At 34.8% G+C, this 14,193-nt stretch overlaps 1 protein-coding gene and 1 long non-coding RNA gene across 4 annotated transcripts in view; both read left to right on the forward strand.

Annotated features, from left to right (window-relative positions):
• LOC123684064 (harmonin) overlaps positions 1-14,193 on the forward strand; it is a 51,417-nt gene that overhangs the window by 13,704 nt on the left and 23,520 nt on the right. For all 3 annotated transcript variants that reach the window (XM_045623170.1, XM_045623169.1, XM_045623171.1), the window contains exon 2: positions 4,176-4,452. In XM_045623170.1, the coding sequence (XP_045479126.1) occupies positions 4,189-4,452 (264 nt within the window). In that variant the 5' untranslated portion in view covers positions 4,176-4,188. The remainder of the gene's footprint in view (positions 1-4,175; positions 4,453-14,193) is intronic.
• LOC123684066 lies at positions 6,531-7,184 on the forward strand. The gene is made up of 2 exons (XR_006748098.1): positions 6,531-6,760; positions 6,817-7,184. It is a non-coding gene; the product is annotated as an uncharacterized LOC123684066 (long non-coding RNA).

Genomic DNA, 14,193 nt, shown 5'->3' on the forward strand with positions numbered 1-14,193 from the left:
GACTACTTTTATTAGCACTACTTTCTTTGACGCAGACCATTTAAATTTGTTTGACCTACTATCGTGCATTTTTGTCGACGATATCCATCGAGTAATCTGTACATTCAACTTTGATATTAATCTTATTGACTTCCCAATTAAATACAAGTTCAAGGATACCGTGTTTCAATAATGCATGGATAGATTGGTAATTGTAATAGCAAATGAAGAAAATTTTAATTATCGCCTTTACGAGAAAGTGATTCTGAAGAATAGACTGTGTCTATTCTAGATTTCTTGGTGAAAACAGTATTTTCACAGTGGCAAGATGGAAACCACTTCGATAACTACGGGTGAAACCTTCTGAAAGGAAATGTTTTAGATCTATTGGTAGATTTTGGTAGTTTCAGAAATATCTCTTTAAACTTGGCCAAAATGGCCAAGGATTTTTTATCAACGCCAGGATCTTCATCTCCTGTTGAAAGACAATTTTCCAGAGCTGCTCTCACAGTCACAAAAACCCGCAATAAGTTAGGCGACAAATCTATAAGATGCCTCATGTGTCTTAGATCCTGGATGGAAAAATATGAAATCAAACAAAGTCTGGAGGTTTCTCAATATTAAGATCTTAATTTTTTCTTATTTTTTATTATGTTATGATTTATAGTGATTTAATTTATGTTTCTATTTCAAAAAAGTTGATATTTTCGGTTCTTTTATACAATAAGTTTAATAAATAATAGTGTTTTTTGCAAGGTTCCTTCTCATTTCATCATTTTTTTATTGATGTGACACTACACAATAAAACTGCTAAAAATCAAGTAGCTTGATATGATTCAAGTACTTGATAAATAAATACTTGACTCGAGATTGAAAAACTACTACTTGACTTGATTTCAAGTCAAGCTCAAGCTCAAGTAGCTTGAAAATCAAGCCAAACCGTGAATCCCTAACGGCAAGATACCTACAAGCATTATATTGAATTAAAAATTTGATCGATATTCTAAATGAATGTGTAATTTACTTACGTTTACTTTCAGAACCACAAAATAGATGACCCTTTATATGTTAAATAATAGAATGTTCACGCCAAAATCGCATCATAACGGGTGTTTTTTTCGAGGTATATAACTTTAAGTTGGAATTACTGTTCAAGATGACAACCGATTTAACAGCTGTCAAGTGATTTATTCTCAGTTTGGTTTGGCAATTCATCATGAATAGACTCACGTCTGAACAACTCTTGCAAATAGTGCAATTTCATTTCGAAAATAATGGTTCTCTGCGGAATACATATCGCGCACTACGTCCATTTTATTTTGTTAAGCGATGAAGCACACTTCTAGTTGAATGGCTACGTCAACAAACAAAACTGCCCCATTTGGAGTGAAGCTAATCCTCAAGTGTATGTCGAAACACCGTTACATCCAGAAAAACTGACTGTTTGGTGCGCTTTATGGGCTGGTGGAATCATTGGTCCGTACTTCTTCAAAAACGATGATGGCCAGAACGTTACAGACAATGGTGATCGGTATAGAGCCATGACTACTAACTTTTTCATTCCTGAATTGAACAACCATGATGTCCAGGAGCTGTGGTTCCAACAAGACGGCGCAACATGTCACACAGCTCGTGCCACAATCGATTTATTGAAAGACACGTTTGGTGACCGCCTAATTTCACGTTTTGGACCTGTGAATTGGCCTCCAAGATCTTGTGATTTAACACCGCTAGACTACTTTCTGTGGGGCTATGTAAAGTCATTGGTCTATGCGGATAAGCCACAAACCCTTGACCATTTGGAAGACAACATTCACCGTGTTATTGCCGATATACGGCCACAAATGTTGGAAAAAGTCATCGAAAATTGGACGTCCAGATTGGACTACATCCGAGCCAGCCGTGGCGGTCATATGCCAGAAATCATATTTAAAATGTAATGCCACAAGATTATTTTGCGGATAAATAAAATTCCTGTCAATCGAATAATCCATCGTTGTTTTATTGCAATTTAAAGTTCTATAGCTCTAAAAAAAACACCCTTTACCTAGATAGAGGGAGTTTCTATCTAGGTTTATTACACTGTGTATTTCGAAATACGAAAAATTCAGAAAAATTAACCTTTTATCAACAACTCATGTAGATAAACTAACAGGCAACCATGACATAATAATAAATCACATATCTGTATACTTTTGTGTTATTCATAATTAACTTGCTGCATACTGTGACCCACTCATTAAAACATTCCTGCAGTTACTAGAATCGTTTTAATTCGATGCTATAAATTCGGATAAATACCACCTTTTCGAGTATAAAACGAACGTAATAACCGTATGTCCTGCGTCGAACAATGAGCGATCAATTCAAGTCAATTGTTCGTTTGGACGTAATAATTTTATGATCCATTTTATCTCTTTTCGATATAAATCGAATCGAAGTTTACGATTATGAATTCGCCAGAATTTTCATCTACCTTGGAGACTGCGTCAGCGTTTTCACTTCTACCTGCGTGGAAAAGAAATTTTAATTCGAAATTGAGCAAACGATGCATTCAATTCTAGTTACGGCCATGTGAATATGCGGGTAATTAGAATGGTAATGTTCTACGTTCAACATTGCATTGAATTATATTAATATAGTTATTTCTTTGTTCTCACATTTCAGGCAGTCACAGAATAAACTGGTTCAATTAGTTAAAATACGATTGGAAATATTTAGAGAGAGTTAAGCATGCTGACGTATTAAAATGCTTTTAAGAAATGACCGAATGTCTAAATATCTGATAGTTTTACTTCCTTTCTGTTTATTGTTTTCAATTATCGGGTACAGCAGACTTTGTTTCCCCAGTTATTCAGCTTCCGTTTCCGTGGCTCAAGTAATTTCCTAAATATGGAGAGCGTGAAATCATTACAAATTTAATTACATTTGCATTTTAAAAGGACCGGGCAGCACCCTGATGAATTAAGTTAATTTTTCTGAATTTTTCGTGTTTTGTAGAATACACAGTGTAATAAACATAGATAGAGGGAGTATATGCTTACCAAAAGCATATCAAAAACTATAAGACTTCATGACAAAAAATCTTCAAGGATTCCTGGTCTCTTTTCTGAAATGATAAGATACCAGAAAGCAGATCATAGATATTCCGATTTGTCTCGAGTAACAGAGGTTTCTGAAAAATGATTGTTTCAAATATTTCGCTATATCTTGGTTTCTGTTCGAGATTTTCTAAAAATTCCGGATCATTGATATAGCGAAATGTTTGAGAGTCATTTTTCAAGAAACACCCTGTAACTCGAAGACAAATCAAGATAGCTATTATTAGCTTTCTGATATCTAATTATTTCGAAAAAAGATTTAGGGGGTCTTTGAAGAATTTTTCTTTAAATTCTATAGTCCTTAAAATAATCTCAGTGGGCAGTGGGTATCGAATTTGGGACATCCTGTACAATGTCTTTCATTGTACAATAACAAAATAATAATAAGTAAACGCCAACGTATCTTACCGTTACTCTGTATGAAATTTTCATTGATGTATACAACTTTTTCACATATTTTGTAATAACGGTCTCATCTCTTAAAATGTTAACCTGTGAATCCCAAAAACTGGCCATAGCAAAGCTCATACTGTTTAACATTATATTAGTGTACTCAAACTGAGAGTAATGGCAAAAAATTGTAAATTTTTTAATTTTAAGGTAAATTATTAACTAAACGAATTTCATTTTGAATAATGTTTGACTTACTTTGTGTCTAATAATAAATTTATTCGAAAACCAGTCTAAAATGATTACATTATGGATAAGCAATATTTTCATTTCCAATTCATCAATGTTTCAATGATAATTTCTGAATTCAAAGCACGCATCATCTGTCTAGACCAAATGGACTATTAATAGGCATTTCATTTCTCTTGATTTCACCTAGTCTCTATGACCTGAAAAACATTGATTAAAGTCTTCCAATCAAGGAAAATCACTTTTAAGTCTGATTTCAACCAATATATTGGTATTCTTCAATCATTCTGAAATACGACACAATATTGTCTCAGACTTCAAGATCTAAAAGAACCATTTTTGGACAGACTAGTCATCAGGAGCTTTTGAGTGCTTACTATTCATCATTATGTTAAGTTTAATCGCTTCACAGCTTCCAATTTTTTTGTCTCAAGTAAAAAAAAAAAATTTTTTCAGATCCATTTTGATCATGGTGCTTGAGTATGACCCTCATCAGTATGCAGCCTCAAACATGAGCTTGGAGACCTCTTCTGAAAGTTGTAGTAGTCGATCTGGTAGAGTAAGAACCATAAGACTTGTCCGACCAATCCTTGGCACTTTACCACCGCCAAGTTTTACATGCAGACATGGACCTAGTTTTGGTTTCAGTCTTAGGGGAGGACGAGAACATGGAACAGGTTTTTTTGTTTCCTACGTGGAACCATCCTCAGAAGCCCATAGACAAGGATTGAAAGTGAGTGGTTTGTTTGATAAAAAAAAACTTACAACAAATTTATAATTCACGCTGATTGAGGTTTTTCCGCATTTTAAGTTCTTCCTCGACAACCTTTAAAGTTACCATTTTAGGTATAGGTTTTGCTTTACTTACCCCTCTTCCCATTTTTTTAACTGAGGGAATCAATAATATAGGTTGTAATTCGAAAATAGTGCGTTTTGATGAATTTGGGTTTATGATCTTCTCATAAACACCCTGTACATTTTTGGTCCAGATCATTATAGCTGGCAAGCACTGAATATACGAAATATTTGTAGACAATCTATATTGTACTGCTACATATCTTTTGTATCTCGAACAGTACCTAGCAATTAGATAGGTTTGTTCATCTTCGATATTGTTAGTTAACATATGATTAATAGAAATCATTATAATTATCTTTCCATATGATAAATTCAGTTACCCACATTGAATGTGAATTCATGTCATTATATTACAATTGGAGAAACATGAAGTTGATGCCTCGAAAATCTACGTCAAAAATTAGCTGCTAGTGGAACATCAGAAGCTATCTTAGACAAATCAGACGCTAATTTGTCTGTCAAACATTGTTATTTTATGTTAGGTTGGGCTTAGATGCATAGAATACCTGGTGTGTTTACTGATTCGATTTTGTTTCAGACTTTTTGAGAGACCCACCTGTTGCTTTGGTGGTCTGCTTCACCAGAGTGCTGTAAGGTGGCGCTCTTTAAAATTTTTCGAATTCCCGCATCTGCCTGGTGCCGTTTATAAAGGAAATACTGATTTTAGACACTGCAAACATTCACAATAAATTACAATTCAGTTCATATCGAATTTTAACTCGAATGAATGGAATATAATGACAGACCATAGAATATAAAATATTATTGTTCTATACTCAAAGTTCACGACAAGAGCGTAGAAATGGGGGATATTGGGTGTAATTACACGGTGCTCCTAAATTGGAGATACAAATGAAAATGACAGATTTCCGGATCATTTTAAGAAAAAAGTCCCATAAGATGAGTCCCCAAACATTTTGTTTTGAGATACATGTGTTGAAGTTCAAGTTATTTTCTCGTATAACCTTCCCTTCACAAGATATTTAATATGATATGAATTGGCCATAGATATTCCAGTTTGAAGTTTTCACTATGTGATATGCTAATTTTGAATGCAAATCTACAGGGTGATATATTTTCTGGAAGGATGCCTGCTTCCTTCCTCCAAAACTAGATTTTGGTGAATGGCTGTTAGTTTAGAAAAATGTAGAAAAATACTCTGGTCCAGTACTACACTTTTTGGTTTGTTATAGTTTTGTCGTATCTGCTATCGATTTCGAGAAAAATCTCTAGTTATCCTCAAGAAAATCCAAATTATTATAAAGATCCAGCTAGTAAGCTCAAATGAATGCATTAATTATAAGTTTTGGTATTTATTTACCTAATCTGTAGCGAAGATTAATAAATATATATTTGATAAACTGTACGACACACTAGAAACAACCTGTACATTGAGAGCAAAGCTTTTGTGGGCTCATATTCATGAAAGTTTTTTTTCTCAAAATTATCCAAGTAATTTCTCATTTTCCTTCGTAACTCTTATTTGAGAACAAGGTAAGAACAACCGAATTAGTAACAACAAAAATTATTTCGAGTAATTTGGTTCAAACTTCATTATCAAACTTCTAACATTACAGATATGAATAAAAGTTGTTCCCTCCCCAAGAAAAAAAGATCTACGCCCTTGGTTCACAAGAGTCGAGAATTGAGAGAAATGTCAAATGTAAACGATGTATGCGCCATCTGAAAAGCCCGCGATCCCTCGAAATCAAGTAGGTATAAATCCGAAAAATCTCCCGTTTTGTCTGAAAGTTTTACAGGTATAAGTAGACACACCAGGTATTCTATGCATCTTAGGTTGGGCTCAATTTGTTTTTACACGTTGTCTCCCAAAGCATAGAGTGCTGACACTACAGTATTTTTTTGGTTCCCAATGAAAATGCTCTAAAGGGTTGTTCTGGACATGAGCCGTTGCCAAAATGGGTTAAGTTTTCATTTTAGAACGTTCATCTTTGGCCAGACTTATTTCTATGGAATACCTTCTTTCACTCCAAACGTCTTTTTGACTTTCGCCATGTCAAACAATGTGTTCACCGCGCTGTGCCAGAATAAGTACGTTTATCTTCTTGGCCATAACTTTATGTTGGGATATCTTATTGACCACATGTTTGATTTTGATGGATTATGTCTATTTCGCCTTCATTCCCATCTTGACTGTCCACTACGTCCTTGGATTCTGTGGAGTAATAAAGAGAAGCCACAAGATGTTAATTCTCTTCGTAATCTTCTGTTTTTTTAGTGATGTGATCTACGTAACCATCACGCCAGTGGCCAAAATAACACTGTTCAAGATGGCCTACTCGGAGTTCAACGACAAATTTGGAAAAAGCGTTATCATGGCAGGTCATGAAGAGAAAATAGAAAGAAATGACGAAGATGTTTATTATGATGTCAAGAACCAGATGAAGTGGGCGTTGAAAGGGATTGAGGAACCAAGGCCGCGAATTCTCAAATATCTCAGTATTTATACTCTTCGCTTCTTCTCGAATTGCGCCACTTTTATAACTGCTATCGTTTTTATTAAATGGTTATTAAAAAAAGAACTGATATAATTTATATCTGGAATATTTACTATTTTCAATAAATCACCTATATTGAGCCATGGAACTATGGACGTTTATGATTATTTTCTGACTTGGCTGCATCTTCTGAAGCTGGATTCATCATCAGTGAGTCGAACTTTATCCTTCTCTGCTCAAAATTCGAAGATTGCAGATATTGTTGGTGCGATTGAAGAGAACAGATTGTGTTATGTGTAGGCTTTGTATCTGTGTCACACGCCAATGTAAGGTGTAAGGTTCAAGATTTAGAGGGCGAGTAACTCCAAATGTTACTTTATTGATGTCAGATTTGGCTGAGGACCTCAGCATCCAGAATCGATCATCTGTCGATGCATCATAGTTCGATACCTTAGCCTTGAAATCACAGCTTCTAACAACGTGGTCGTGAACAATAAAATTAAAAAGTTTTTACCAGGAATTCATGCCAATTTTTCATGCAACAAGAACTTTCATGCATCAGTTGTTGCATTAATTGAAATCGGTGAGCACGTAAATTTCTTGAAATTCGTTTGTTATGCTTGTGCACTAACTACTAAAGGTTCTATGAACGGCAAAACGTGTTTGGAGAAATGCGAAGAAGAGTTTTATTGTCTGTGGTCTGATTGGTGGTTCATTAACATTATGTCTATGAGCTTCCAGAGGAAGCAAATCTTTGGCTATAACCTTTAAGAGTGGATTTTGAGAAGGAATGCTACAAACTCTTGGCTCTCATCCATGAGTGGCCTCGCCAAACTTATTTAATCAAAAGGAACTAAATATTGCCTCAAGTTGAGCTTGATCTTCAAATGATAACTGCTGCTAACAAAATCGGTTCAGTAGTTTCGAAAATAATAATATACATATACATGCACAAAGAAAAATATTTTAAAGAATACTTTTATGTGTCTTCATTTTTTGTATTTTGAGGGAGGTGAACAGTCTCAAACAATGAATCGTCATCCAAACGTTTGTTGTTCAAGCGCTCAATAGGCACATGTTTTAAGCATTCTTTGGTCATCTGGCCTCAGTTCATGAGTCAACTGAAGCTTATAAGTATGGAGAGATGAAAATTTAGATGCAAAATATGCCATAGCATGCGACAATTATCAAATTTTTTCAAAAATTTCAACTCGAAATTTTCGAAAAGTCAGTAAAATTCGAATTTCCATATAAAAATTGTTATATCTCTTGAAATATTTGTGACAGACCCCTCTAATGAATACGTTTTTTATTGACCGAGCTGTGATCTGAAACATGATAGAGTTTCAAGTCTATATCTTGCGCCCAAGATATATGGCAGCCTCAAGAAAATTATCTAATTTTTTTTTTCAAAATTTCAGTTTTTAAGCTATAATTTCTGAAATAATGGACTTATCGCCCAATTGCAAGTATTTTCGTGATCTACGTTAAAGACCTAATAGATAGAATACTATTGAATTCCCACATAGGAACTTTTAATTTTTCGTTTTTTTTGAGGGTTAGGTATTGAAAATTTGAGCATAAGTTTTCGATATAAAAATTTTCGGTTGAGTTCAAAATGCGGCTAATTAGGGACCTTAAATTCCAACACCGCTCACCGATTCTTCGTAGAGCTCACGGTTTTGAGGAAATTTGAAGTCAAAATTTGGGAAAAATTGAATTTCCCCCCAAAAATCGTTATATCTCCTGAATTATTCGTCACAGACCCCTCAAATATACACGTTTTTCAAAAATCATGTTCTGATCTGAAACATAGTGAAGTTTCAAAGGCGTAGCTCACGTCCAGGAGAAGTTGCACTCTCGTTATTATCAAGTTTTTTTTTCAAAAATGTCAGATTTTTGCCTGTAATTTCTGAAATAATGTACTAATCGCCCAACTGCAAGCATTTTCGTGATCTACGTTAACGACTCAGTTGATAGAATATTATTGAATTCCCACATAGGAACTTCGAAAATTGATTGCTAGTGACCAATGAAAGCTTAATGGTCACTAGCAATCAATTTTTGACTGCTTTCAATTGTTTCTGATAAATAAAATTCGTCTTATGTCAACCTTGCAATATCTTATTCGCTTCAATAACTTGGAATTGTCATATCTTCAATTATTATGCTGATTCGATAGTTGTGAAAGTGAAATTCACTTTCGTTTATTATTTTCAATACAAACACCACGAAATTGGTATCGACACAGCCTTCTAAGTGATCGCTACGCAATGAAGTTTTATTATAATCCATTACTTTATTTCAAGTTATTTCTTGATAATCAGACCGTGTTCAGTCCTCTTGAGTCGAATTAGATCTATAGTTGAGCTTGAAGCTGATTTCTCCATGAAATAAACAGTTGGGGAGTAATTTGTATAATAGAAAATGAATGTTGTTATTCTAAATATTGTATCAATGAGTGCAGATCCACACTTATTATCGATGCTCATTTAATGTAGACAAAAAAAAAGAATAGGCATACTCCAACCAAAATGATTAGCACCCGAAAATAACAGATGGAATTTTGTTCGAATTTTTTTAAAACTTACTTGAGCATTTGAATGCCCTTATCTAGAGTTAAAAATTTGTTGGATGATATGTCTCTTGTTTCATTATTTCTAATATTTGAGCTATTGGGACAAGCAAGTGATATGAAGAATCGAAATTGTGTGCGTCGCTCAAGAAGAACAGAGAATATAGCTGCTATAGCCTGTAGTGTTGACGAAAACCCAGGTGTGTCCTCCTATTGGAAAACATACAACAATTTTCCAATAGGCGCATGGATGAACGAACGCTTAAAGATTGTGACACCAAGTCAGTGCTCTTCTTGAGTTTTTCTTTCTTTATTGACTACTCCTTTTGAAACAATTTCTGCTTTTATTGTTCGGCATATCACGACTTCTTCAGGTGAATGTCAAGCTGTATACAACCTTGAAATGTATTCCTCAAATACGATTTCAATAAACGATTATAGGAAATGATGGTTTTATCATAACAATTTGAAGAGCAACTGAAATAAGAGGGGATTTATCTAAGTCTTTTTGATATTTCAATTACCAGTTGACCTAATTACTCTATTACTAGAATATAGAAAATATTCCATTTTAAAGGTAGCAAATAACCATACTTATTGATGTTACTCTTGAATACACGTTATTTTAACTGGAAAACAACGATTAAATAACTTTTAAAATTCATTTGAAACATGAAAATGACCCTTGAACCAAAATTTTGTGCTTATTTGTTGATATCTGTTGTTTGATCTCTATTTCATAATGGTTGTTCAAGAATATATTTTGCGTTTTATAATGGGTGGTTTTTTTCGAGGTATATTACTTTAAGTTAACATTACTCTTCAAGATGGCGACCGATTTAACAGCTGTCAAGTAATTTATTCTCAGTTTGGTTTGGCAATTCATCATGAATAGACTCACGCTTGAACAACGCTCGCAAATAGTGCAATTTCATTTCGAAAATAATGGTTCTGTGCGGAATACGTATCGCGCACTACGTCCATTTTACTTTGTTTAGCAATGAAGCGCACTTCTGGTTGAATGGCTACGTCAACAAACAAAACTGCCGCATTTGGAGTGAAGCTAATCCTCAAGTGTATGTCGAAACACCGTTACATCCAGAAAAACTGACTGTTTGGTGCGCTTTATGGACTGGTGGAACCATTGGTCCGTACTTCTTCAAAAACGATGATGGCCAGAACGTTACAGTCAATGGTGATCGGTATAGAGCCATGATTACTAACTTTTTCATTCCTGAATTGAACAACCATGATGTCCAGGAGCTGTGGTTCCAACAAGACGGCGCATCATGTCACACATCTCGTGCCACAATCGATTTATTGAAAGACACGTTTGGTGACCGCCTAATTTCACGTTTTGGACCTGTGAATTGGCCTCCAAGATCTTGTGATTTAACACCGCTAGACTACTTTCTGTGGTGCTATTTAAAGTCATTGGTCTATGCGGATAAGCCACAAACCCTTGACCATTTGGAAGACAACATTCGCCGTGTTATTGCCGATATACGGCCACAAATGTTGGAAAAAGTCATTGAACAGATTGGACTACATCCGAGCTAGCCGTGGCGGTCATATGCCAGAAATCATATTCAAAATGTAATGCCACAAGATTATCTTTCGGATAAATAAAATTCATGTCAATCGAATAATCCATCGTTGTTTTATTGCAATTTGAAGTTATATAGCTCTAAAAAAACACCCTTTATATTTCCTCAGAATCAACTCCATAAAAAGGTGCTAAAAGTTATTTAAAAAAATACTGAATGTTATTTGAGACGAATTTGCGTCAAGTGAAGACGCAAACAATGAATGATTTATGTTTTTTTTGTACCTAACGTTATTTCCAGGAAGCGATTGATTCCGCTACAGTTATCTACGTAGCATTAAATTCCCATTGAATATTTATGATTTTCGATATGTATAGAACATTCCGTTAAGATTTTAATGACCACCGGTAATGTTTCATTACAAAAACAAATTTTATCAGCATCTCTGCTCCAACGTGACTCAATATCATGATTCATTCTCCATGATGATGAATTTTCTCAGAGCTTTATCATTTCATCACGATGTATGTATTTTTCTTATTTTGATTTTTTCCGTTCGTAAGTACCATAGCTCTCGAACGGAGAGAATGAGATATGTAAAGGGTGTTTTTTTTAGAGCTATAGAACTTTAAATTGCAATAAAACAACGATGGATTATTAGATTGACATGAATTTTATTTATCCGCAAGATAATCTTGTGGCATTACATTTTAAATATGATTTCTGGCATATGACCGCCACGGCTGGCTTGGATGTAGTCCAATCTGGACGTCCAATTTTCGATTACTTTTTCCAACATTTGTGGCCGTATATCGGTAATAACACGGCGAATGTTGTCTTCCAAATGGTCGAGGGTTTGTGGCTTATCCGCATAGAGCAATTATTTTACATAGCCCAACAGAAAGCAGTCTAGCGGTGTTAAATCACAAGATCTTGGAGGCCAATTCACAGGTCCAAAACGTGAAATTAGGCGGTCACCAAACGTGTCTTTCAATAAATCGATTGTGGCACAAGCTGTGTGACATGTTGCGCCGTCTTGTTGGAACCTCAGCTCCTGGACATCATGGTTGTTCAATTCAGGAATGAAAAAGTTAGTAAACATGGCTCTATACCGATCACCATTGATTGTAACGTTCTGGCCATCATCGTTTTTGAAGAAGTTCGGACCAATGATTCCACCAGCCCATAAAGCGCACCAAACAGTTAGTTTTTCTGGATGTAACGGTGTTTCGACATACACTTGAGGATTAGCTTCACTCCAAATGCGGCAGTTTTGTTTGTTGACGTAGCCATTCAACCAGAAGTGCGCTTCATCGCTAAACAAAATAAAATGGACGTAGTGCGCGATACGTATTCCTCACGGAACCATTATTTTCGAAATAAAATTGCACTATTTGCAAGCGTTGTTCAGGCGTGAGTCTATTCATGATGAATTGTCAAACCAAACTGAGAATAAGTCATTTGACAGCTGTTTAATCGGTCGTCATCTTGAACAGTAATGCCAACTTAAAGTTATTTACCTCGAAAAAAAATACCCGTTATAACAGTTTCACCAGCCTAATTTTCGAAAAAGTTCCAATCACACCACCAGCCCAAAAACTGCTGCAAACTGTAACACGTTGAGGATGGTTCTCCAGTTTTTTCGTTGAATTGGAATTAGAAAATTTGTTGGATATGTGGAATATGTTTATGCTGAATGTATTTTCAATTTGGAAATGTTTATCTATAGATATCTAATATGGATATATTTTTTTGCTCCGATATTTTAGATTTGAAGATGAATTATGCACATAATTTTTTCATATTGAATATGCATATTGTGTGGAATATCATTTAAATAGAGAAAACAACGAAGAAATCGATACATTTCTATGAAACGGATGCATTTAAATTCTTTCCTTATTTCAATTCAGACTTTCAACCCAACCTTTTTTCGAAAGTGTTGAAACATGAGAATTCTAGGTTCTTATTAGCAGTCAAAACAATTCTGTCCACCCGTTATCAAGCAGGGAATTCTTAGAATGTACTTTCCTCCTCACGTTCGATGCGGTCGTTGCAGATTCACCTTTTGAACAATGACAAGATGTTAACATTCTGCGCGGTAAACTCTGTAACGGATTTTATCATTTTTCACAATGTTTAACACGATCTCAAAATGAAAATGAGCAAGCATACCAGCTGTCCGTTCAGAATAACTGAAGGTCATGTTTTCAGTTATTCCAACCGTTTTGGTTCATTATCTTCGACGATAATTCTTTGTTAGAAATAGTTTAAAACTTACAAAAATAATGACTAATAAATATGACACTCAAATATTTCTTGTCTTTGATAGAAATTCGTAAAATTGGTTTTCAACGGTTTGCTGAATGGGTCAAGTAGCAAATAATTAAAATTCACTTATTCTAGATTATCGATATGTAAATATGCCACTTTCACTTTCAGTTATACCATTCATTCATTCAATCGGAAGTAAAAATTTGAACAAAACAAAAATATCGTCAACAGTGAGGTGGATTGCATTGGTATATTTCATTACCATGTGAGTTTTTCCTGTTCGCGATCGACCAATCAGCTTAGGGATTCATCAAGCCAAGTAGCTTGACATTTAAACCAACTACTTGACTTGAAAATCAAGCTCGTGAAAAATTACATACTTGATCTTGACTTGATTTTCGATATTTATTGATTGACTTGATATCAAGCTACTTGATATTACTTGAGCTTGATATGTACGCGTCGCACAGCATATATTTCTGCAATCTTGTGTGCGCTTAGCCTAAATAAGGGGATTCCTTGAGCGCCGAGAGACTGAAGCATTCGCCAGTGTGACTTCATTAGCAGTTTTCTCACATTTCTATGAAATCTATTGGTTAATTTTGGTAGTTTCAGAATAGTTATTTCTCTAATTCTGTGGTTATTCCGTTCATTCTTCCACATCTTGTAGAGCAAAATCGTGCGAGAATATATCAGAAACGCACAGTTTTCATGGTTATATTTCATTATTATATGTTGGTACTCCGAACTTTCCGCCACGG

Source organism: Harmonia axyridis, chromosome 7 (genome assembly GCF_914767665.1).
Source record: "Harmonia axyridis chromosome 7, icHarAxyr1.1, whole genome shotgun sequence".
In the NCBI taxonomy this organism is placed as follows: domain Eukaryota; kingdom Metazoa; phylum Arthropoda; class Insecta; order Coleoptera; family Coccinellidae; genus Harmonia; species Harmonia axyridis.